This window comes from Haliotis rufescens, unplaced genomic scaffold, assembly GCF_023055435.1.
Source record: "Haliotis rufescens isolate VD_foot unplaced genomic scaffold, xgHalRufe1.0.p SCAF_17, whole genome shotgun sequence".
Lineage (NCBI taxonomy): Eukaryota > Metazoa > Mollusca > Gastropoda > Lepetellida > Haliotidae > Haliotis > Haliotis rufescens.
In genome coordinates, this window is record NW_025963857.1 from 30,222,101 (window position 1) to 30,248,309 (window position 26,209).

Genomic DNA, 26,209 nt, shown 5'->3' on the forward strand with positions numbered 1-26,209 from the left:
GAGCGAAGGAAAGAGATAGAGAGAGATGGGGATAGAGAGAGAGATGGAGGGATAGAGAGAGAGTTGGGGGAGGGAGGGAGAGAGATATGGAGAGAGAGAGATGGAGGGAAAGAAATTTAGGGAGAGAGATGGAGGGATAGAGAGAGAGGAAAAGATGGGGGGAGGAGAGTCTTAAAAAAAAGTTTTGGAACGTAGAGAGAGGGGGGGGGGGGGCGGGGGGGGGGGGGGGGGGGGGTAGAGATTGTCCTAGTGTGTCTGCTTGTACTAGTCCGGAATAATGCCCGTTGTTATAGTGCTGGTCCACTGAGATACCATGCCACAGACATAGTTTACTGACGTCCTTGTCTTATCCCCTGGCTAACAACAAATAGCACATTTTAAAGTCTTGGATATGACGCGGCTAAAAAGAGATACGCATGCATATTGCCTTGAATGTTTTGAAAGCAACAGATGAGAGCGTGTGATATTGACAAGGCACCGCTCGAATACCTCTCGCCCATTGCAAGCAGTGCATTGTTCAGGAAATGGTCACAGATATTCATCATGTTGAAGTGTTTGAAAGTGGAGTTCTCGGTATATACCGTCTTTCCTTTCTGAAGTAGATTTTCCTAGGACAATGAAATGATTGTACCATACAACACATATTGAAACCTTGTTTCCAAACCTTTTTGGAATGGAGATTCTGTTTTTAGATGTTTCTAATGCATTCGGAACACACCCGTAACGTGGATAATATATACTTATGATTTTCGAAATAAACATCTTGTAACTCGGTGGGCGGGGCAGCCTGGCGGGAGAGGGTAACAGTTGAGGCTCCAGTCCGACACACCTACAGTTAATCATCACTATAAGTGTTAACAGAATAATACGACATAAGACCAGTCAGAAAGTAGTTTTGTTTCTCATGACGTAATTACGACATGGCTAGGTAAGGGGCAGGATTCGATATCTAGCTGAGATATGGACATCTTCACGAAAATTGGGTGGTGAGGTAGTCTTGCGTTAAAACTGTTCACTCATAATGCCTAAGAACCAGGTTCGATTCCACACATGGGGAATGAAGTAATTAGGTTCATTTAGAATTCCCCATTCCCTTCACCAAGTAAACGCACATGCCACCACATTATCATCCATTCCCGTGAAGATCCGGGTTACAATAGGTTTTCAACAACCCATGCAATGCTTGTTGTAAGAGGCGACTAACGGGATCGGATAGCCAGGCTTGTTTACTTGGTTGATGCATGTCATCGTATCTCAAAAATACGTGGATCGATGCTCATGATATCAATCACTGGATCGTCTGGTCCAGACTCAACGGACAATGACAGATGAAAACATCAAAGACAGTTGTGATGTTTAATGATTTATTTGGTGTCTTGAAAGTACCATATCTACAGCATATAAAAATAGTGGGTGTCGCTGCCCATCTCCCAGGAATACACAGGCTGATGGGGCAGCATGCACAGTGAGCATGTCACTCGGGACTAAAACCATAAAAACAAGCTGGTCCCAAAATAACAGATTTTCTGGTCACCAAACAACACAGATGCATATAATGAAGGCAGGTGCTGGACAGAAGCCATGTCCAGTTCAACATCAGATTCATCAATAAAAGCCTGGTTTTGTGTTTCCAACTGGGCTAATCTACACAAAAAATATGAACACCAAGAACCTCTAATTAATCGATAGGGACTGCCTTGGCATTTTGTAAAGTGAATTGCATGCGATAAGATTTCAGTTTTTCATATTATTTCAGATTCTATAAACATTATCATTTCAAAATCTCATTTCATTAATGTTTCTGGAGTGATCTGACTGTTGGCATTATCTCTACTGATAATATATGGTACAGAGAGTCAGTGGCTTTGAACAGTGTTCAGTTACATCACAGTGTGTCAGCTTGATGCAAGTCATCGATGTCTACCACTTTAGTGAAACCCACAAGCAGGGGTATGGTCATTATAGGGGGAGGACAGGATTCCATCGTTAGCACACATGTGATGTAAATGAAATAATGTTCACAGCTGTGTCTAACTAATTCTCTCTGTAACTCATTCTACTTTCAAGCAACATACATTAGACCACTTTTTTAACTTGCTTTACAGATTGTTTATAGGAAATACCTGTCGGTAGGTGGGAAAACAAAATAACAACAAAAAACAAAATTCATGAGAAAAAATAAGTTATCTCCTCCACTACAGGTGGATAAAATGTGGGAGGAGAGCCTGCTTTTGATGTAAGCAGTGCAAACCTGACGAATCTAGCAGGAATACTGCTGTGCATCAAAGCATCCTATCAATTTCAGGTTTGACAACAAACTTTATTTTGACTCTGATGTTTAATATATGTCAAGTGGGTCCTTGTTTAGAAAATATTTCTGTTGCAATATCCGTAAAGCAAGTAAAACAAAGTGTGGCCTTTAATACGTGAGAAATAAAGCAAAACTACTTCCAACTGAACCCATCCTCAACTATGCAGTGTACGACAGTTCAATTCCATCATAAATACCCTGGACCATAGCTTCATTTTAGACATGATGTCAATCACTCCTATGCCTAACTTAGGGCAGAATTCTTCTCGCTCATGAGAGAAATTTGCTTTTTAAATCAAGCTTAAAACAAAGCAAATACAGCGAATGGGTCCAGGGTATTTATCCAAATAGAAACTAGATATAATACCCTGGGTAGTCGAGGATGAACCAGGTGTCCAGGACGCTGGTATTTTCTGCTACAAGTACAAGCCAGCCCAACACTGCTGCAGTAAGGCACTTCACACTGGCTGCAGCACATAACACTCACTACATGTACAATATACAACCCTGCTGACACTTGCCTAAGGGGACAACCATTGAATTTTCAGGCATGTGTCCGGCGTCTTTGTTGTACACAAACACTTTTCAAATGATCTTCACACATGCAACTATTTAAACAAACGAAGTTTATTTATTTATTTATTTACATGTATTTATTTATTTATTTATTTATTTATTTATTTATTTACATGTATTTATTTATTTATTTATTTATTTATTTATTTATTTACATGTATTTATTTATTTATTTATTTCATCTAGACAACTCCATGATCTGACTGGCTGTTGCTATTGCTCTTAATATACATAACATAACATAATGCTAATGTAAAACTGACATATTCATGAGTCATTTTCACACCTGAGGAGATGAGGACACATACCCTCACTTGTGAGGGTTTACAATGTTGTTAACACAGGTGGCTATTTCACAAAGCGATGGTCGCGCTCCCACTGTTTAATACAGAAGTAAGATATCCATAATGCTACTACTCCATGAAACAGGACTCTGAATCGGAAATATCAGCTGCCCTCTACAGTCTCAACAAAATAAGACATCTATCACTATTTGCCCATATATTTTTGATATTATTATATTAAAGCACAATATACACACTGAAACCTTTTTAATCCAGACCCAGTTAGACAGGACATCCCTTATTTGGGATTATCTATCACACAATGCAATGTATGACTAAAGGGAGATAACTCTAAACCAAGATCCTATCATGAGGAAAACTGATAAAAAGCAGGATCTTGCCAGATCAGAAGGGTCTGAATTAACAGGGTTTCACAGCATATTTCTCTTCACCATTTTGACCATCCAAAACATACCATTTGAAGCAGTTTGATTTTTCCTTACGGTTATATTTATCAGGTTTCATGAAAGAACTTCAATTCAGGTGAGCCAATACAACGTAAAGTGCCACCACTTCATGGTTGGAAGAAGTATTCCCTGAAGCATCAGTTTGATATTATGCAGTGACAGGTGCCATGTTGACAGAAGTAGAAGTTCTGTCTAAAAAGGCTAAAGGTAACGTGTCATAAGATCTGTGGCCAATGTATTCGGGAAAAAGTAGAGGAATACACATGTATCAAGGTGATTATTATCATGAACAGGATGAATATGTTTGCCCTGGGAACTTATTAAAGTTCTTTTTTTAGTTTAGTTTTTTTTACTTTAGATGGAAATCTCCCATCCCCGGGACTGTCCTTATGCCCATAACACTGTTTCCATTTACTGACATATTTAGGGTACGATATGATTTGGACTACCGGAATCTAACATTCTGATTAAAATATTGAATTTGTATGCCTTTTAACTAACAACTATACCTGTCTTCCCAGAAGTACAATGCCATCTTAGAATAATTAAACCTGCTCACATCCATGTCATAGTTTAATGAAAAACTGCCATCAGCATTAACCGGCATATAGTCTCAGTCTGTATATCTTAACACAGCTTCATTAAACCTAATCCCTACCTCCTATAGGTTTTCACTATCCAGCACCAAGTGCAATACTCGTACAAATCTTGACTTGTCAAAGAACACCAAGAGGTGGTGACCCGTATTCAGTGAGTAAAGTGGGTTTGTGTTAAACAGTATATACCATGTTTTGTCAGTTTGATAATGAAAAAGCAAGTAAACTGAAAAGGATATCCCAATAAACAGATATCAGGAATATGTTTTCTAGCCCACTGGATATGCACCTTCCCGAGACAAGGGCGTTACCTGACTTTTAATGTCCAGTTTCTACCCTTGCCAAACTTGGCTGGAATTTCTGGGCTCGATTGTTGCGCCACCAGTGACTATCACGAGTTATGTCCCTTCCATGGCCCTCCTATTGACCAATCAGATTCCATCTCTCATATCACTTGTATTTGCTTCAAAAGGAATGGTGTTGCCCAGTCAAGACGATCTGATCGGTAATCCAGGTCTGTTTGTAATAAAACTGCTCTTACCCAGTGAAGTGCATCAAATCACTTGAGCACCTTGATTAAAATCATGAAAACATTTGCCGTGGACGGTACACAAGCTTTGCAAATCCTGCAGTCAACCGAAATCTGCACGTTGAAATCCATGTTGTTAACGAAAGGGATGTCTAGTTCGTTTACACGATTTTGATTGGACTAGCTTTTTATAGTTAGTAACTCCCTTGCCTCGGGAAGATGCTGGGATGCAGAATATTCTAATTTCCTACAGCTAGAACACCATTGTTTATAGATGACTTTCTATGTCACAGACTGGCAAAGTCCTGTAGCTACAGCAACAAGCTTCTAAACCACAAACTCATGATTACATGATATAACAGTCTACAACTCATCCTGAGGAATCAACGTGAAGGATTGCACAATGTTGGGCTTAAGAACTGTTTGGTGTACATCTTATCAATCAGCCCACACAAGCCCCGTTCCACAAAGATGACCGTAACTTGATACTTAGCAAAGACTTACGACTAAAGATCGCTTTGTGGAGTGGGCCATAGGTATAATGAAACTTAACAGACCTTGGACAATACGTGAGAAACCCTAGACACATGAAAGATAACAGATCAAAGACCATACATGGTAGATCGTAGATGAAACATGGTAGACCCTAGACAATACATGAAAGATAAAAGACCAAAGACCATACATGGTAGATCGTAGATGAAACATGGTAGACCCTAGACAATACATGAAAGATAACAGATCAAAGACCATACATGGTAGATCGTAGATGAAACATGGTAGACCCCAGACAGTACATGACTGATCACAGACCAGGTTATACATGAATGATTTTATCAACAATAAACACAAGTTCAAAATATTAGCTCACACCTGACAGGCCATAGACTGTATTGTCATATTGCTGGGCCTGGTCTATGAGCTGTCACATATGATCCACAAGCTATCACATATAGTCAATGGGCTATGATATGTCGTCTATGAGCTATGATATGTCGTCTATGAGCTATGATATGTCGTCTATGAGCTATGATATGTCGTCTATGAGCTATGATATATTGTCTATGAGCTATGATATGTTGTCTATGAGCTATGATATGTTGTCTATGAGCTATATGTTCCAAGACAATGTTACTAGGTCTGTCACAATTTCTCAGATAACCAGTTGCGGTTGGTTAGCATTCCAAACTGTTTTAAAAACTGTGCACACCCATATTTGTAATCCTAGTTAATGTTATTGACAGCCTGCAGTATTGTCCAAAAAACTATAACATTCGCAAAAAACATTCATGCAAAACTGCGACATCCCAAGTGTTTCCTCCATCACATGGTAATGAGTTAGACACTTCATGAAGACTACTGGTAGTTGCTACAACAACCATCAAACTTGAAAATGAAAACAAGAGGACAAAGTCATTGAAATCCCTTGCAAAGGTAAATATTTGCTGTTAATACGTCAACTAGTTTATATAAACAAGCACTATCGCCATTTCCAACCAAAGTCAAAGTTGTTGCCACGGAAACTCGAAAAATATGTTTTTGGAAAAAAAAGGCACCAGTTCACAACTAGACCTATCTATGTGCCAAGTTTGGTGAAAAAATATTCTAAGGTTTTCAAGATCTGTTCCGGAAACGACACCTAGGACTGACAGTGTCCATTTTAATACCCACCGTGGAATAAAAATTCTTAGAATTTATTAAAGGTGTACCCATAACTTGATCTGTCCAAACATCATAAATCACATCCCATAGACCATACGTGACAGTTCACTGACCATACGTGACAGTTCACTGACCATACGTGACAGTTCACTGACCAAACGTGACAGTTCATGGACCCTACGTGAAAGTTCATGGACCCTACGTGACAGTTCATAGACCATATGTGACAGTTCATGGGCCATACATGACAGTTCATGGACCATACGTGACAGTTCATGGACCACACGTGGCAGTTCATGGACGTAACAGTTCATGGACCATACCTGACAGTTCACTGACCATACATGACAGTTCATGGACCATACATGACAGTTCATGGACCACACGTGGCAGTTCATGGACGTGACAGTTCATGGACCACACATGACAGTTCATGGACCACACGTGGCAGTTCATGGACGTGACAGTTCATGGACCATACATGACAGTTCATGGACCACACGTGGCAGTTCATGGACCATACATGACAGTTCATGGACCATACATGACAGTTCATGGACCACACGTGGCAGTTTATGGACGTGACAGTTCATGGACCATACGTGACAGTTCACTGACCATACATGACAGTTCATGGACCATACATGACAGTTCATGGACCACACGTGGCAGTTCATGGACGTGACAGTTCATGGACCATACATGACAGTTCATGGACCACACGTGGCAGTTCATGGACGTGACAGTTCATGGACCACACGTGGCAGTTCATGGACGTGACAGTTCATGGACCACACGTGACAGTTCATGGACCATACATGACAGTTCATGGACCACACGTGGCAGTTCATGGACCATACATGACAGTTCATGGACCACACGTGGCAGTTCATGGACCATACATGACAGTTCATGGACCATACATGACAGTTCATGGACCATACATGACAGTTCATGGACCACACATGGCAGTTCATGGACGTGACAGTTCATGGACCATACGTGACAGTTCATGGACCACACGTGGCAGTTCATGGACGTGACAGTTCATGGACCACACGTGGCAGTTCATGGACGTGACAGTTCATGGACCACACGTGGCAGTTCATGGACCACACGTTGCAGTTCATGGACCATACATGACAGTTCATGGACCATACATGAGAGTTCATGGACCACACGTGGCAGTTGGACAGTTCATGGACCATACATGACAGTTCATGGACGTGACAGTTCATGGACCACACGTGACAGTTCATGGACCACACGTGGCAGTTCATGGACCAAACATGACAGTTCATGGACCATACATGACAGTTCATGGACCACACGTGGCAGTTCATGGACCATACATGACAGTTCATGGACCATACCTGACAGTTCATGGACATGACAGTTCATGGACCACACGTGGCAGTTCATGGACCATACATGACAGTTCATGGACCCTTACATGACAGTTCATGGACCACACGTGGCAGTTCATGGACGTGACAGTTCATGGACCATACCTGACAGTTCACTGACCATACATGACAGTTCATGGACCATACATGACAGTTCATGGACCACACGTGGCAGTTCATGGACATGACAGTTCATGGACCATACATGACAGTTCATGAACATAAGTGGCAGTTCATGGACGTGACTGTTTATGGACGTGACAGTTCATGGACCATACGTGACAGTTCACTGACCATACGTGACAGTTCATGGACCATACGTGACAGTTCATGGACCATACATGACAGTTCATGGACCATACGTGACAGTTCATGGACCACACGTGGCAGTTCATGGACGTGACAGTTCATTGACCACACGTGGCAGTTCATGGACGTGACAGTTCATGGACCACACGTGGCAGTTCATGGACCACACGTGGCAGTTCATGGACTTGACAGTTCATGGACCACACGTGGCAGTTCATGGACGTGACAGTTCATTGACCATATGTGACAGTTCACTGACCATACGTGACTGTTCACTGACCATACATGACTGTTCACTGACCATACATGACAGTTCATTGACCATACGTGACAGTTCATTGACCATACGTGACAGTTCAATGACCAAATGTGACAGCTCATGGACAATATATGACAGCTCACTGACAATTTATGATCACTCAGTGATAATATGTGATAGCTCATGGACAATATATGACAGCTCACTGACAATTTATGATCGCTCAGTGATAATATATGATATAGCTCATGTACAATACATGATATATTATCTATCATATATGATGTCTACAAACAGTATATAAAATCCAAGCTCAATGACAGTAGTCCTCAATGACTAGTAACATTTGCACTGGTCATAAAACAAGGAATTTCCAAGGCTGTACATATAATACCGTAGACATGACATAACCAGACATATAACAAATATGGGCCGTCCTTCATCTCAGAAATTAAATGCATCTACTACCAGTGTACCACTATGCTAACCCTCATGTATAACACAGACTCTCACATGGACCACAGGGATATGTAGCATATCACACTCTCAGGACCACACCACCTCCGACAGTGCACATCCCAATCTCATTGACATCAGATGTGTACTCTTGTACGATAACTCTCTGCATCAAGATCTGCGGACAACTGCATAGAAACTTTGAATTCCCAATCTAAGTTCATGATTCATGGGTTCTTCAGCTAATCAGATGTCAGAAATTTCGATCTTAGCAAAAGAAATCCGCCACAGAACACAAATATACCCTTGATAGTACACCCATGGCACTCAGAAATGTCAGAATGCATAAAATATACACAACAAAATAACAGCATGGTTTCATTTTTTACACTTGGAACTGCCTGACTATATTTTTTTTCAAGATATAGAAATCAGATGTGCCAGTCTGAATGCTTAGCTCACTTGTAGAGCAAGACTTGGCTGATTTAAAAGTTCACCTGAAGCGACTTCCAATGCAGGTATCGTCAGATCTCCCTGCAGAAAAGTACAGGAGTAAACATCAGATGTAGATGAGATTGACCAAATCTCTTTATTATTGGCCAATTATGCTTGCTTGAGTGGTGATCCTCTAAACAGTTCAACAATAATTATGTGACCTTAGAGTCAAGGTCAGCTTCTGGCAGACTTGATGACCTTGGCTGGAGGGTGATGGCGATACATGTACACTTGGACGAAGATGGAGATGTCAATGGACACCTGCAGCATCCCGCAGATCCAGAACTGGGCTGGGGATGACCTCAGGATGAAATAGATTGTTTTAAAGATGTCTCCCATTGTCCAGAAACCCACCATCTTCTTGCTGAAAGAAACATACATTGAATAGTCATTACATATGACAGCAAGGTTAGAGAAAAACAAAATGCAGTGATTGGGCTAAAAAAATATTGGGACATTTTCTTCTATTTCATTACCATGATTACCAAATTTGAAAACAATCTTGAGGGCATTTGGACAACAGGCAGTCAATGTCCCTGAATATAAACCATACAAAATACTGAAAATTCAAAACTTTGAGTTAAGTAACACATAATGCTAGAACTACTTTCAATCTGCCTCAAGGACACTTGGATTTAGACAAAGATCAGTCAGAAAAATATTGATATTTTCATGAGTTACACAGCCATATGGTGCAGGCAAAATGTCAAGGGAGATACGATTACATGTTATTTGACAAGGAAAACCAAATGCTCCATTGAATACTTTGTCACAATTGAAAGTCAAATATACTCTTCATGTCTCTATACCTTTCAACAAAAACAAAGCATACTAAAGGCTCAAGTATTTAATGAATGACCTTCACTCTGTCCTTGACCTGTTAATATTACAATTGTAACTCAAATCAGCTGAACACCAGATAATATGAAAGATGACCGAAAGACTATGAAAGTATACACATGCTGATACTTTATGAATGACCTTGACATTGCCCTTGACCAGTTAAACGTACAATTCCAAATTTGATCAGCCGACTACTACATACATCAAGTATAAACATACACATAAGAAATATTTTTTCAACAAAAAGCAAAGGATATATGTTTAGGTACTTTATGAATGACTTTCACAGCGTCCTTGTTTTGTTACAGTTACATTTCACAAGCCACAACCCACCTCATGCCTACAGTTGATTTATTCTGGTAGTTGCGGTAGAACTGTGGTGCTCCCAGCATGGCCTCTGCGAACACCGCCAGGAAGCCAATGGTCTCAATGTAGACGGTGAAGTCCAGCAGGAGGTAGGTGAGCATCCCCACCGCCACGGTGAAGGTGGCCATGAACTCCACATAGCTCAGGAAGTCCGTCCACTTCCAGAAGTAGTCAAGATCAAAATCTGATGACAAAATACAACACGAATTAGACTTAAACGTCCAAAGAACAGTTTTAGAAACCTATTTCCAATACAAAATAAGGTCAGGTCAATATTTGCTTTACAGATTAGCCACCTAAATGGAGCAAATTCTTAGACAAAATAAAGAGGAAAAATGAGTGTTTGACTTTTGGAGAAAAACAACTTATTTTGAAAATCTTTTTGTTTGTACTTTTACTTCAAATTTTTTTGTTAAGGTAACTGATCTCAAGACAACTCTTACGTTACAAAAATAAACATTTTGAACCAAATTTTGGACTAAGACAAAGAAAACCCACAAAAGAAGAAAACAAACTGGTCAGGCCTAATGTGTAGGAGTCCAATGTTAGTAACAACAGAAACATGCAGTCACTAGGAACATATTCTTAATATGTTGCATACGAATATATAATCATGATCATAAATATATTGCATACATCTTCAGTATTTTTGTACAGAAACGACTTACTTTGTGTATGATTTACAACAACACTTATCAAAACAACTGATATATATACATCTGTATTACCACATTCTGAAAATGTGAAGATAAATCTGACAATGATCATCTGAAAGAGAGAGCATTCATCAAGCTCCATGCAGTTATTATGCAGGTCACACTGAACACGATGCAGACGGTACAGGCAGTTCTAGACACATGAGCAGCACGGAGTGTCCGACACATACAACACATACATATATACTGAACAAAAATAGTTAGGGATCATGAATATATTGGGGATATTCATACAAAATTGTCTACTCAAGTCTTCCCTACAAAAAAAATATCCCAAAACATCCATGATCTCTAACGTTTTTTTGTTTAGTATATCTACACTGTAAAATGAATGGGATTGTGTGCTGCAATCTGATTGGTTGAACGTGTTGATAGATAAGACTGGGCTCTTTATTGCGTATGAATTATGTTCATTTTTTTCAGGGTTTCAGATGGCTGTCGGTAGGGCTGGGACGATACACCAACTGTGAGATCCGATACAGATCACAATACCTTACTCATGATCCGACATGTATCACGACACTTGCATGTGCTCTTATCTGTGCATAAGCCATCTTTTTCATAGACAGGATGAATACCTAGCATACTGATGATTTCCAGTTGGCAGAGTCAAGTTTGGCGCAATGGATGAAATTATTTATGTTGTCACTATTAACTTGCATTTCTGATTATGTGGAACAGTTATTCAAGCAAACATTTAAGGTCAGAATCGATATGTTGAAGTTTATGGCAGTATTGCTCCCAGACCCGGTGGGTAGACGAGTGTGCGGAAGCTGTGCCCGATTTCTTAAAAGTACTGATTTAACTTCGAAATTTTACTGCATCCGCCAACTCTGTTTGTTTATTTGACTTACTGACTTTTCCCGTTGACTTGTTACATTTCTTAGCCTTTTGTGTCAAAATCACTGTTTTTTAAAGGGTTGTTTTTCTCAACTGCACATTTTCCAGGCATTTCACAACAAAATCCAAAATGGTTCCAATCAAGTACTATTTACCTTTTAGATTTGAACATAATGCCTTCAGTTTTTCTTATCACTATTTTTACAAAATTCAATGAAGGGGGTTTGAAAAAGAGAAATAATAATTCAACTTCAACCAAAACTCTTTCTCACTCAGTTTATTTTATGAAATTAAAAGTAACTGACCTTATGAATTTTGATACAGGCAACAAGCTGGGATTACCTTAATACACCTGGCAGGTAAATGAAGAACCTCAACACACACTTTATGCCTACCTCTTGTTACTATGGTTACTTGATACTCAAGATTTCAAGGTTATTTCATTCCCTTAATACAAAATAAATATTTAAATTTGTATTTCATCATGCATCAATGTTTATTCTTGACAAAACAAAAGAAGTATTCTTCAATTACTATCCGCCGGAACTCATCGATGGAAGACTGGACAAGTGAGTTGGTTGAACTCCGCTTTGAACAGTATTTCAGTTACATCACGGCGTGTTCGCTTGATGTGGGAGGAAAGTGATGCAGATGTTTCCCAATTGTCAAGGGTCCCCTCTTTCAACTAGCAATGGCTTGCTGGGGACAAAGTCTACCCCAGCTCCTAACAGGGATCTTAGACATTTACCACTTTGATGAAACTTTGTTTCACAATTAGGTGCCTTCCCAGGAATATGTAAGGCAAAAAAAATTAACATTTTCTGTTTGATTTAAAAAGATGAGTTTTGGGTATTTTTGGTGGGAATAAAATATAAACTCATACCTCCTTCATCATTTTGTGTAAAATGTGCCCGAGAAACATTAAAAAAATGTCCTCCAGGCAAAGCAATATTGCTTACAGCTGTCGATGAAACGAGCACGTTTAACAAAATGATGTCTCCCAAGACCTGTTAAGAATCTGCAAGAAACACCCAGACCGCCACATCCAGTGATGTTCTCCACCTTCACTGTCAATATTGGAGTGTGTATCATAGACAGAGTCTGTTGCAACAAGTGTCCTCCGCCCCTGTTAGTTTTCATTCAATAATTAAAAGTTAACAGAATTTTCTTTACTTTCTATTTTTTCAACAACTTACTAAGGATTTTGGCCAGAATGTTTGTAAACCAATAACTACAAATAGAAGGCCAAAATGATTTCTTACAAATCCTTACCTTACATGTTGAACATCCAGGGCCCACTTGCACAAAACGATCTTAGCCCTAAGACTATTGTAAGCCTGTTGAAGTATGGGAGTTAAGATCATCTTAGCGCTAAGATTGCTTTGTGCAAGTTGGCCCAGGACTTTACATGATGAACATCAAAGTCAGAGTTGAGTCAATGTGTAAACTTCCCATATGAGAATTTTGACAATTTATTAGATTTTTGCATTTTTGTAATTTTTTTAATGGCAGTGATATTCCAGCAAAATGGAAGAGGTCTGTAAATAATTGCGTCTGGACTAGACAATCCAGTGATCGACATCATGAGCATCAATCTATGCAACTGGGATCCGATGACATGCATCAACCAAGTCAGCAAGTAAGTCCAGACTCGAGTATTCACAGACTGACATCATAGAGTTGGAACAGTGCTGAGTGCAGCGTTCAACAACAAACAAACAGCATGAGATCTGGACAAGAACTGGGCACAATGACACCAAATCAAGCAGGTTACTCCCACAACCTCAATGTCTGATAAACATGTGTAGTTAGGACCTGACCTGTCCCGTAATTTCCCTGTGACATGACAACATCTGGAGAGCCTGTCATTAACATACTCTAACAGGAGACAGATTTTACATATCCTTGAGTTTAACAAACACATGACACACACAAAATACATGTCCTCTGTTAACCTTCCCAAGGAATGCAGACTTCATGATCCTCCCAGCGTAGCTGCGTTAACCGTATCTCCGTTCTTCTCCCAATAAACATGACACAGACATGCTGTCCAATAGTGTTCTTCTAATACATGCCCGAACCAAATCTGCATCACTCTTATCAGCAAAGTGCAAGCGCCATGATCTAATGACAAATGCAACAGGATTCTTGTCTTCAAACACGAGAACTTACATTCTTTATTGTTAAATAACATATTTACTTATCGAGTTGGAAACCTGACCATAAAGATTTTTTATCCACCATTGCGGTCAGCAATGGCTGCCAAAAATCTGTACCTTCTCGATAATACCAACCCAATATGTGAACATATTGTTGCACAATCTAAAAAATAAGTACTCGTAGGTAAGGGGAAGTGAATCGTGTTTGATTTTGGTGGGATTTCGATTCATGTCCAGTATAGCAGGGTTGTTAGAGCTAGGATGTCGCTAATCACAAATCTATTAGGAAAATACTATGGGACAGCCTGTAGCTCTGTGCGGCGACAAGTCAAAATCAAAATTGTTTTTAGGGAGCAGCACAGACAATAAATGACAGGCCCCTGATGCAAACAAAAGAAGGACAGGGTAACAGGAACAAGGGTGAGATGTTCAGCATCCTCTACATCTCCAGGGCTCGCATGTTGGTAAACCTACACTAACCCCTAGACCTTATCCCGTGGTTCTTGCGATCTCATATTACCCGCCAATCATTTTCATCAGCCAGTCTGATTTAAAAGTCCAACACACCAATCAGATTTATTTCGTCGTCTGTTGTTTAACATGCTTAACGCCACACTCAGCAATATTCCAGCTATATGATGCCGGTCTGTCAATAATCGAGTCTTGACCAGACAATCCAGTGTTTGACATCATGAGCATCAATCCACGCAATTGGGATACGATGACATGTATCAACCAAGTCAGCGAGTCTGACCACCCGATCCCGTTAGTCGCCTCTTACGACAAGCATAGTCGCCCTTTATGGCAAGCTTGGGTTGCTGAAGACCTATTCTACCCAGATCTTCACACCAATCAGAATGCGAGTTACAAACCAGCCTTAATGTTGTGTTGGCGATATCAACAACATGGCAACCAGTCCCATTAATTACAATAGAGTTTGCGAGAAATTCAACATTGAACAACTGATTGACATGCAAAAGAAAGCAATCTAAAATCTTTTGGATGGAAAGTTGTCTTCATGTCCATTAAAACTGTCGGTGGCAAGCCCTCCCTTACCCACATCCTTTTTCCTTATCTCAGTGTTTGATAACCGGGTAGTCAGTAAAATGTTAATGAAACTCAAGGGCGGGTCATTGAGATCGCAAGAGCCACGGGAAGGGATCCCGGGGGTTAGCATTGGTTAGTGCAGGTTTACCAACAAGCAATCCCAGGAGATACTGAGGATGGGTGTCATGATGCAAGCTGTCCTGTGTCATGATGAAAGAGGTTCTGTTGGTTGGTTGGTTGGTTTCTTGTTTAACGCCGCACTCAGCAATATGCCAGCTTTATGAGGCGGTCTGTAAATAATCGAGTCTGGACCAGACAATCCATTGATTAATATCATGAGCATCGATCCACGCTATTGGGATCGATGATATGCATCAACCAAGTCAGCGAGCCTGACCACCCGATCCTGTTAGTCGCCTTTTACGACAAGCATAGTCGCCTTTTACGGCAAGCATGGGTTACTGAAGATCTATTCTACCCCGGATCTTCACGGGTCCAAGAGGTTCTGTCATGTCAATAAAGACAAAAATGGAGGACCTGGATTGGACCAAGCAAACATTGATAAACCAACTGAACAAATGTCTTGATCATGACTAGTACCACGGTCTGTTTATCAGTCACTTGTAGGCAGAAAATGAACACATTTCAACATGTGCCTGAAAATTGGCATATGCAATGAAAAAGTTTTAAGAAAATACTCAAATAATGTCTCTGAAGAATATGTAGATCTACATTGGAGAAATTCACAATCCAAAAGCAGCTAATTTTGCTCAAATTTTGCACATTTCTCTCAAAAACTCAAAATTTATGTTTCAAATATAACATGATAGGGGAGTCATCTCTTGTACATGTAATAAGTTTCTGATACTGTGAACACAATACTGGTCATCACGATCATGTCCCTAGCTCTTGTTGACATGGTGGAAGAGATTAATACTGATATTTCTCTGCAACTGTGACTGTAGAATTATTATTTTAACATTTTGGGGGATAACGGGTATAATTATCAATAACTGTACCTAGTTTGTATACTATTTTGATAAATAACACTTATAGACACATCATGTACACACTATGGTGCTACATGCAAAAATCAGTGATCCATTGACAGGCAGTCACATGACAAGTGACCCCTCTCTCTGGCAGTCAATTGTACCCCTAACAAGGGACATGTCTCGCGAGCATGTTACGTTCTCTACTGAATACTGTGACAATGTTGACAGTGCACAAGTCATGACATAAAGCAATTCATCACATAAGTAATCCTGAAGTGACTGCAGTAATTTGTGATTTACGATTATTTATGATTTTAAAGTGTAATAAGCAACATAACGATATGATTAATTCCAAGTTGTGATTCTTTACAAACATTTGCTGTTGCCCTTGTGCCTAAATAGTTTACTCTAAAATTGACTTACATCAGTCATTGCACAAAGAATGCTGACTGCAAGTGGCCAGGTTCCACAAACCGATCTTAGCCCTAAGACCATCGTCACTCTCACACTGGTCTTAGTGCAAGTGTAACGAGTCTCAGACTAATGCCTTATCATAAATGTCACATGTCAGCCCTAATCAGGCATAAGGAAAACCTATTCATGTAAAAAGTTACTGTAATTTTTACATCAAATTTGTAGTTGTATCATCTTATTTTATCTTATACGTCATAGATGCAGCAGTCAGGAAAATATCACATCAATGATAAACAGACCATGAAGTGTTTTCTTCACTTGGTTTAGCGCAAGATAAAAAGCTGAACACTGAAGGCAAAGAAAGACGGACACACCACAAGTAAGACTGTTCTGTGGGGCTGTAGTGACACGCTTTGTCACGGACGAATCTCAATAGTAATATCATGCTAACATTCATGAAATAAATTAAATTATTTGGGGGAAATCGCTTCTAGAAAAGGCTGAAAAAAAATCATTTTCCCCTCATTTGAAGGGTATAGCCCCCAAATTGTTAACTGGATGACCTGAGAAATGTGTTTAGCCTTTCAGCATGTTCAGAGGTTTGAAAAACAACTTTATTACTAAATTTTAGATTGGGAAAATAGATATGTAAGATATATTTAAATATTCAGTTGACATATTATGAAAATCATTTTTGTCTATCATGGATATAATCAATATCCCTATCAGTATCCCTAGTACATACTGTAACAAACATCCCATCCCCACCCCCTAAATAATAAGTGGTCATTCCCTAAGGACCCCCTCAATCTATCACATTTACTCTGACAAGCACCCTGGACTTCAATCTTTACTTTTGAACAAGTCAAGCAGATCACTACAGCCCCAACGTGACACGAGCAGGTGTCATGACGTCATGCAGTTCATGTGAGATGTCATGCAGGTGTGGGTGGGAGAGTGGGCAGAAGGTGAAGAGAAGAGTCCTACCCAGCAACGTATGTGATGAGCCACCGTGGCCTTCCCAGTGTTTAGAATCTGCATAGACACAAACACAGTCCCAGACAGATGCTGCAGCCAGGCTACCTCAGGTCACATCAGTAGATGCAGTTACCATGGTTACCACATCCCTACATTTGTTCATCACTAAACACCAGTGCCATATTGACTTGGGTCCACAGTACACTTGTCATCACTAATCTCCAGGACCCACTTGCACAAAGCGATCTTAGCGCTAAGACTATCATAAGCCTATGTTAAAGTATAGGAGTTACAATCATCTTAGCGCTAAGATCGCTTTGTGCAAGTGGGCCCTGAACTCTATTGACTTGGATCCATTCCCGTGGTTCTCGCGATCTCAAACTATTCGCCCTTGATTTTCATAACATTTTACCGACCAATCAAACGTTGAGATAAGGAAAAAGGAAATGGGCATGGGAGGACTTGCCATCGCCAGTTTTAATGGACATGAAGACAATCACATCCTTTCCATCAAAAAGACTTTTGAGAGCTTTCTTTTGCATGTCAGTCATTTTCAAAGTTGTTTTTTTTAATGGGTCTACCCGCCATGTTGTTATCACCAACCCAACAATGAGGCTGGTTTGTAAGTCGCTATCCTCTACAAGGCATTGTTTGTCACTACCACCAGTTAGCAAATCAGCATAGCAAATAAAATTTGGAAACAGAAATCAAGGGCGGGTTATTTAAAAACCACAGGAATGGATCCAGGGGTTAGTGTAAATTTACGGAAATGCAAGCCCTGGCGTTATGGAGTTGTTGTTAAAGGCTCTCCATGTTGCCTCCATTGGTATTTACAACAATAGATGTTACATGAGTGAGTGAGTGAGTTGGGTTTAACGCCGCTTTTAACATATTCCAGTTATATCACGGCGTGTCAGCTTAATGTGGGAGGAAAGCCCAAAGTGATGCAGGTCTCAAACGTTTACCACTTTGGTGAAACCCACGAGCACGGGTATGGTGCTGACAAACCTAGAAACATAATCGGGGCGAACCGGGATTCGAACCCACGATCATAGGTTTCTGGAGTGCCCAAGGGACGCAACTCTGCACAGTGAATCGCGGCGCCTTAGACAACTGGGCCACCCGTGCCCCCTTGTTACATGATGAATCACTGACAATGATTAATAGATGAGGAACAGCCTTAAAAAAAAATGTATGACTAGTCCTGAGGACAAGAGAAAACCTTATTTCACTCATTCTCGGTAGCTAGCCATGCCCAAACAAGAAAATATGTTTACTATTACATTTTCTGTCAGCTTTATTGAGTTCCATTTTGTAACCAGTTCAAAATTAAGCCTACTTATCAATCATTGGACTTTTACTTGTCCTCAGCACAATTTTGTAACATACTTTCTTGACTATAGTGGGCACCCAAGCATATTGTACACACCCCTCTAGGAGATGCAGTATGTAGGGGAAAACATTTTTTTTAGTATTATGTGCAGTAAAAAACTATACATTGTAACGTGAAGGTAAACAAAGCGGTGCTAACAAACTTGGTCCAAACAATGTGAATTTTTTTAATGAAACATCACTAGACATGATGCTTTACCATTTTGACATTCATATTTCGCCAAATTGTTCACTTGACCAGTCGTAGATAATCTAGAGTATGTCCCTTGTCTGTGATACAGATGCCAAAAAGGTGAATTCATTTATTTTTTCTATTTGTTTTTCCCTCGTATCTAGTTCAAAAAAGAAAAGCTGATGTCACCCTTTCTTCATAATTCTTATTCTCTCCTCCAACTCCTGACTTTGATTAAAAAAAATCTGTGATCCCACAAATACAAAAATAATAGCCCAGGTTTGCTGCACAACAAGCAAACACATTACCATCAAGCTGAAGCAGGTTGAAACAAAATATGAGAAAGAAAAGATTTGTTTAGCCTAAAACAAGATTTCAACACCTTGTTACTCTTTTGAAAAACTGTTAAACCTTAGATGCCTTCACCTGACAACAACACAATGGATTCAAGTCGAAGAAAAAGTAAGTTTGCTATCTGTCATAATTTCAAAAATACTAATACCCTATTGAGCATATTTCCACTTACAGATGAACCACAATGATATTATTATCATGATTATTATTACCATGATTATGTATTATGTTCATTTTTGAAAGATAGGTATCTCTAATCAGCCAATCAGATAGGAGACATCTAAATTTGAGTGAACAAAGCATTCTAAACAGCATATCTGATGTCATCTTGAAAATGAACCTAAACAGGCTGTTCTGAATGGAGATAATAATGACAGTGCTATTTTGTTTTGCAGCAAATTATACCCTATACTTTCAAAGCACCATGGCATCTACACCCAAATTGGTGTTCTGTCGAGGGAACGCTTGTGTTCTGCTGCTGTTTTCTTCTGTGCACTTCAAATTTCAAAATCAGGGACAGTGGCAATAAACGTGATTAAGCAAAATACCAAGCAGACAATGGATTGTGCAGACACACAGTTCTTTATATTGAGGCCAAAACGTTTTAGAAAGCTTGCATATGACTGGCTCAAAATCTCACACAACCTTCATTTTGGATGACCAAAGTTTGCTCAGGGCTCACCACCAAGCTCCTCACAGCAACAGCCAATTTGCAGAGCTCTCTATACTATCAGTGCCACTAGACTCCTCATTGTGATAGACGACCACAACGATGCATGAGATAAACTCACACCTGCCTGGCCATTATGTTTACAAACAAGTGACGACTGTCTGATGCCAGATACTCTTACCCTTGCTAAATTGTTTTCATTATTTGTCTGTGTGAATTCCTATTTCATTAAACTATCAAGCAAGGGGGAAATGGGTGATTTTCTATTAGTCAGCAATCTTGAGCCTATCTGATTAAACAAACAAATGTAAATTCATCTGGAAAATAGTAAATCAGTTGTAAACATTTCGAAAATTCACTATTTAGTCCAGTCAGTCTAGCCAAATATAGACCCAACCCACCACAAATTGTAACAAAAATGATTTCAACTGATTTACACTAAGAATTTATCCCTTTATTGTTTATCCTATGCTGTTTTTGTATTTCTCAAGATGTATATATCTCTCATTGACAAAGTATGTATTTCTGAAAAGCTTATGAAGAGAGTTTTCATTTGATATCCATCATGACACAATTGAAACAAAAATGAAAAAAAGTCATAAGGGCTTCACAGTGTCCTTCACACACACACACACACACACACACACACACACACACACACACACACACACACACACACACACACACACACACACACACACACACACACACACGACCTTTGGGGTCTTATTTGACCGTGTACCACCACTCCAATTTTGGTAGACTTTCTCTATTTTCTAAAGGGATAAATTCTGAGTGTAAATCAGTTGAAATCATTTCTGTTGCAATTTTTGGTGGGTGCCTTGCTATTTTAACTATACTTATAATGACATTCCCAAAAATATAAATGTCACTACATTTGGGGTGGGAGGAAAAAATTCAAGGTTCTTGTAATGGCTCCTTCGACAATAGTGCAGCGATGATACCCGGAGGGTAACGAAGGAGTCACGCGCTGGGAAGGAGCTTTGGCTCACCAGGTGTGACCTCTGATGGAGGGTTGTCAGATCAAGACACTAAGATCATGAATTAAAAACAAAGGATCTGATCTCAATGAGATTCTTTGAAAACAGTACATTCAAATAAAAGTGAAAAAAAGTAGTGGATAAAAGTAATAGGTACCATTCATGCCACATCATCATTCGCTTTTTAAACACAAAGCAAACTGACAGAATGTTGCCATTATTTGAAACCAGAAATTCCTTTGTTAAAAATTCAGGCACAAGTCTAGCATCAGTTATATGCAAGAGCTAAAGAACTCGACAAGGTGCTCCACTTCTGACAGCACCACACCCAACTTCTGAAGACATTATCCATTAAAGACAGGAATTTACATCCATTAATTTCACTACATTTTCATCAAAATATCAGCATCTTACAATTCCTTCATCGAAGGCCACCCCATCCCGAGTAATGACGTCTCTTGTGATAATGTTATCGGGTTGAACATGTTACCATGGTTACAAGCCAAGCAAAGAAAATAGCATCCTCTCTACTATCCAGTGTATCATTATCATGATCATGTCATATAATCATACTTCCATTGCATTTTGATAAATATCCTGGACCCTTTCGCGACCGCTTCATTTTGAACCCGGTTCGAAAGACACGGTGCTAAATTAGCCACCCAGTGTAATTACCCTGTTAGTTCTTGACTGAAACAAGCAATTTCGTCATTACCTGACACACTTGTCTCAAAATCAAAAACAACTATGAGTGAGAGTTTAACTCCGTTTTTAACAGTATTCCAGTTATATTGCAGCCTGTGAGCTTAATCTGAGAGGAAAGCCCAAAGTGATGCAGGTCGCAGACGTTTACCACTTCGGTGAAACCCACGAGCACGGGTATGGTGCTGACAAACCTAGAAAATTAATTGGGGCGAACTGGGATTCGAACCCACAATCATAGGTTTCTGGCGTGCCCAAGGGACGCAACTCTGCACAGTGAATCGCGGCGCCTTAGACAACTGGGACACCCATGCCCCAAATACAACTGTGAATGTCTGATAGCATAAGATCACTCCCCCATCTTATACTCAGGAAAATATATTTTCCCGCTTAAACATCCTTTAGAAGTCTTTTGATTCAAGTATACATATCAAAACAGAATCAGAAGAGTCCCTTTGACTTTTTTATTATTTCAAGCTCATGATGGAGAAATTCTGCGCTGGGTTACTGGTACACGAGATAGGGATGGTGAAACAAAGATTTGGCAGCAAATTATTTCCAGGGTATTTATCATAATAGAAATACACAACTCAACTTTGCCGAGGTGGTTTTGTATGTCAAGAAATAGCAGAAATGTCCCAATCAAACGTTGAGTAGTGTATATTAAACACCATGTACACTGGATAGCAACATGATCGAGGACAAGAAAACAGAGGCTACACAAGTCCCTGTGAAGGTCACTCACCCATGAAGTACCTGGGTTTGGAGGAGATGATCTCACTCTTATGCTTGATGTTGACACACAGGCGTACCATCAACATCATGGTGCCGGTCATGATGATGCTCTGAGCCAGCAGCGGCAACTCAAAATGCTTGCCGAACCTGTAGAACAAGGCAATAGGATAATGAATTCCCCAGCTGTTGCCATCCCCACTGTACGGGTCACAGATTCGACCAACCAGGAAAGAAAGCCTACTGTTTAATCCAAATGACATGATAAATCTGAACCCCATTGCAGTGTTACATATTCTACCAAAACATCAGCTCTCAGAGACAGTTTGGAGAAAATTATACTGATTTAATTTCCACAAATGAAGAATCTGTACACTTTCAATAAATAATTAATTACCACATTGTCATCCATGTCATGAACAAATACATATGACCAAGTGGTCCAACACATCTTCATTAAGATGCAGCTCTCAGGACCTTGTGGTTACTTAAAGATCTACATTTAAAGTTTGAAGTTTTACAAAAACCTAATTTAAAACATTCTTAAATGTGAACAAAGACGGCCACTTAAAATTTGAAATCATAAGGAAAAACTACATTCATTCTGCTCCCTCAGAGCCAAATATGCATTTGGGAGAATTTAAGAGCTGGCCAAAACAAGGTATAAATTTAAAATATTGCCCAAAGAAATCATATAAAAACTTCACATGTTCCAAATTTCATAGCATTTTGAACAAAAGTGACCGAGTAATGGCTGAGTAATGACTGAGTATTATTAGTGAGTAATGGCTGAGAAATGACTGTGAAATGGATGACAAATGGATGAGAAATGACTCAGTAATGGGTTTTTCAAAATGACAATCTATTTTGGTGACACAGACCAAACAAACATTCTCATTTAGCTTGGTTCGGATCATCGTTATCAGTTCATTCAACACAGCTGTCTTACCAGAACATTATCCTTAGAATGTTGGCAATGAGTAATGTTAAACAAACAAAGAGAGAAAACCCCTCTGCATTCTTGGTCCTTTGTATGTCCATATACTGAGGAATGAACGGCACAACACCGCCAAATATCATGGCTGTGGCAGCAACCCAGCTCACAAGATTCATCAGCGTTATCTCCGGCATCTTTAATGAGTCAAAGTACTCCTCGTAACTCAGAGAAAACACCATTATATGAACGTCTTCACCAGCAACCGCAGCAATTTACATCATGTTGAGGGACAACAGCACCTAGAACATGTAAAACAAGGGATTGTGTATCACAAACAGGAGGATAAAGGAATAGATACATGTTTGTTTGTTTGTTGTGTTACACCAGTCAGCAATATTCCAGCTATATCATGGCAACCTGTATTTAATCCGACAAACAGTAAGACTTCTGCCCGTACACCCCCCACTCAAAATATAGAATCGAGCAGCATTTTTTTTAACGACACCTATTTTCGGACAGCCATATTGAAGTGACTTATTGAGTTATAATCATTGATAATTAGAGGTGTGACATCATCAAAGCTGCCGACTTGACAGTGCGAACGTTAGACTTGTGAACAGTGGGTTCATGTGAAGTATTGTATTCCAGTCAGATCACTCTGTCGTCTTTCAGGATTTTGGTGCTGGTGTTATAATGAAAAGGAAGAGTAAAATAGTATGGACACTCTATTGTGACAAATATCCCTTTTTTGTGAATCGGTTTTAAACTATAAAATATAATTAGTTTTAGTTTTAATGCTGACCTGCAAGAATTATGTTGAGAACTGTGCACCAAAACATGTCTATGAACACACAAGGCCATTTAGAAAGTGGTAAAATGTAACAAACGTTATATTTGGGATAACAAATTCTCATACTTTTTTTAGTTGAGTCCCATCCGGGATTCGAACCCACACTGCCAGAGTGAGACACCTTATCGCCAGCACACAAAGTCAGCAATCTAACCCATATTGGGCGAGATAATTGCTATATTAGGTGGTTTGGAAGAAGGGAGTGGCCATATATAACTTTGGGATTGGGGAAACGGGCAGAAGTCTTTCTTATAAGAGTTCTGATGCCAGTATTATTTCTGACTGACTTCAAATTACACATTACGCTGAATATATTTTGGTTGGACATATTGGATCTCCAGCTTTTCACTTAGGCCTTGCTATTACTGGACACGTCACTTAACACAAGTGTCAAGTTTTCACATTTATCGTACCGCTACCTTTCACCGTGTGGCATACAGTATTGCCACAGGCCAGGTTTCGTTGTTAGGTCACATCGTTGGCATGTGGCCGTTCCAAACCAGGTTACTCAACTTAAAACTTCCAATTTCTAAAGAGGTTAACAAACAGTGACAGTTTGGACACATTGACGTGATGTCCCTATATATATAAATAGTTTTGTCAAATACTTCGGTTTACAATATTACCTTACGATATTTCACATTAAAGGGACGGTACTGTGATTTCACTTCAGATAATATTCGTCAATATTTCTTCATGTTGACACCGGTTTACTTCCCACGACGTACTTCCTGTGTGGTAGAGTGCTCTCCCCTTATGATACATACTATACGGAGTACAACACATGTAATGACTGGCATGTTGTAGTATCTTCTTTGTATGAAATGTGACGCAATTCCAACCTTAAGCCGACACTCCTGTGGGAGGAATCCGGGGTGTAATCTAATAAGCCTCATGTCTATAATTAGAGTTTCTGAGTATGCATGCAATAAACGTTCCAGACATATATCACAGTGACGCCGGGACAACGCATCTGCTAAGCACACCCCGCACGCGCGCTTACCCGTGTATAGAAGTTGTTTAAACTAGTCAGTTGTCTCAGTAGTTCCAGTCTAATTACATAGGTTCCATGGGGTATGTTTTCATATCGAGGATCATCTACTCTCCCCCACCCCCCGAACAGATCTGCCAGATACCACCTACAGTGTACACAAACAAAACTTTGACAACTCGCATAACAGCTATCATTACAATAACACAACAATACTCACGTCCAGGTAATTTCTATCAGTAACTAAACACAGCCGGCCCCAAACATTACGTTGAGCTCTCCTCACACTGCAACAGCCGATATGGATTATGTGTTTGTGGTTGAGTCGATAATCAAGCTGCCATCAAGGTGTTCTCTATGCAACAGCTGGACAAAGACAACGTAAACCGCCCCAGTAATCTGGAATATCTGATCAACGATTTTTCTATAATCAGAAGTTATTGATAAATAAAAAAGGATTGAGTCGGGAATCAACAAAAGACATTTACCTTGATTAAAAAGGGCTGTACAATACGGCTCCACGGAGGCACCCGTAACATCATCACCAAGAGACAGGGTTTATGCGAGTAGAGTAGGTCACGTGACACAACCTCAGCGCTACGACTGTCGTAAGTCTATGGGGATGGGAGTAACGACAACCTTAGCACTAAGATCGCTTTGTACAACTGCACCCTGGGCTGAATGACACTGAGTTAGATTT

At 39.8% G+C, this 26,209-nt stretch overlaps 1 protein-coding gene across 6 annotated transcripts; it reads right to left on the reverse strand.

Annotated features, from left to right (window-relative positions):
• Positions 1-1,350: 1,350 nt before the first annotated feature.
• Positions 1,351-25,763, reverse strand: LOC124117220 (solute carrier family 66 member 2-like). Of its 6 annotated transcripts, none has more exons than XR_007221766.1 (7): positions 25,145-25,259; positions 23,681-23,967; positions 22,745-22,881; positions 17,718-17,765; positions 10,527-10,743; positions 7,879-9,714; positions 1,351-7,798 (listed from the first exon to the last, which is right to left on the reverse strand). XR_007221766.1 is itself a non-coding variant. In XM_046478995.2 (6 exons), the coding sequence occupies exons 2-6, from the start codon at positions 23,905-23,907 to the stop codon at positions 9,525-9,527; spliced, it is 819 nt and encodes a 272-aa protein (XP_046334951.1). In that variant the 5' UTR covers positions 23,908-23,967; positions 25,730-25,763; the 3' UTR covers positions 1,351-9,524. The 6 variants fall into 6 exon arrangements, 4 of the variants coding, with proteins under 4 accessions (XP_046334951.1, XP_046334948.1, XP_046334949.1 ...); XR_007221767.1 differs by having other exon boundaries at positions 6,731-6,748; positions 7,165-9,714; XM_046478995.2 differs by lacking the exon at positions 25,145-25,259 and adding an exon at positions 25,730-25,763 and having other exon boundaries at positions 1,351-9,714.
• Between the last annotated feature and the right edge of the window lie 446 nt (positions 25,764-26,209).

Excerpts from the sequence above, each read along its gene's own strand:
- LOC124117220 (XM_046478995.2), bottom strand. The coding sequence starts at position 23,907 with ATGGTGTTTTCTCTGAGTTACGAGGAGTACTTTGACTCATTAAAGATG. Across the intron at positions 17,766-22,744 it reads CAAACCCAGGTACTTCATGG|ATTCTAAACACTGGGAAGGC; the intron begins GTGAGTGACCTT and ends GTGTCTATGCAG. Across the intron at positions 9,715-10,526 it reads AAATCAACTGTAGGCATGAG|CAAGAAGATGGTGGGTTTCT; the intron begins GTGGGTTGTGGC and ends TGTTTCTTTCAG.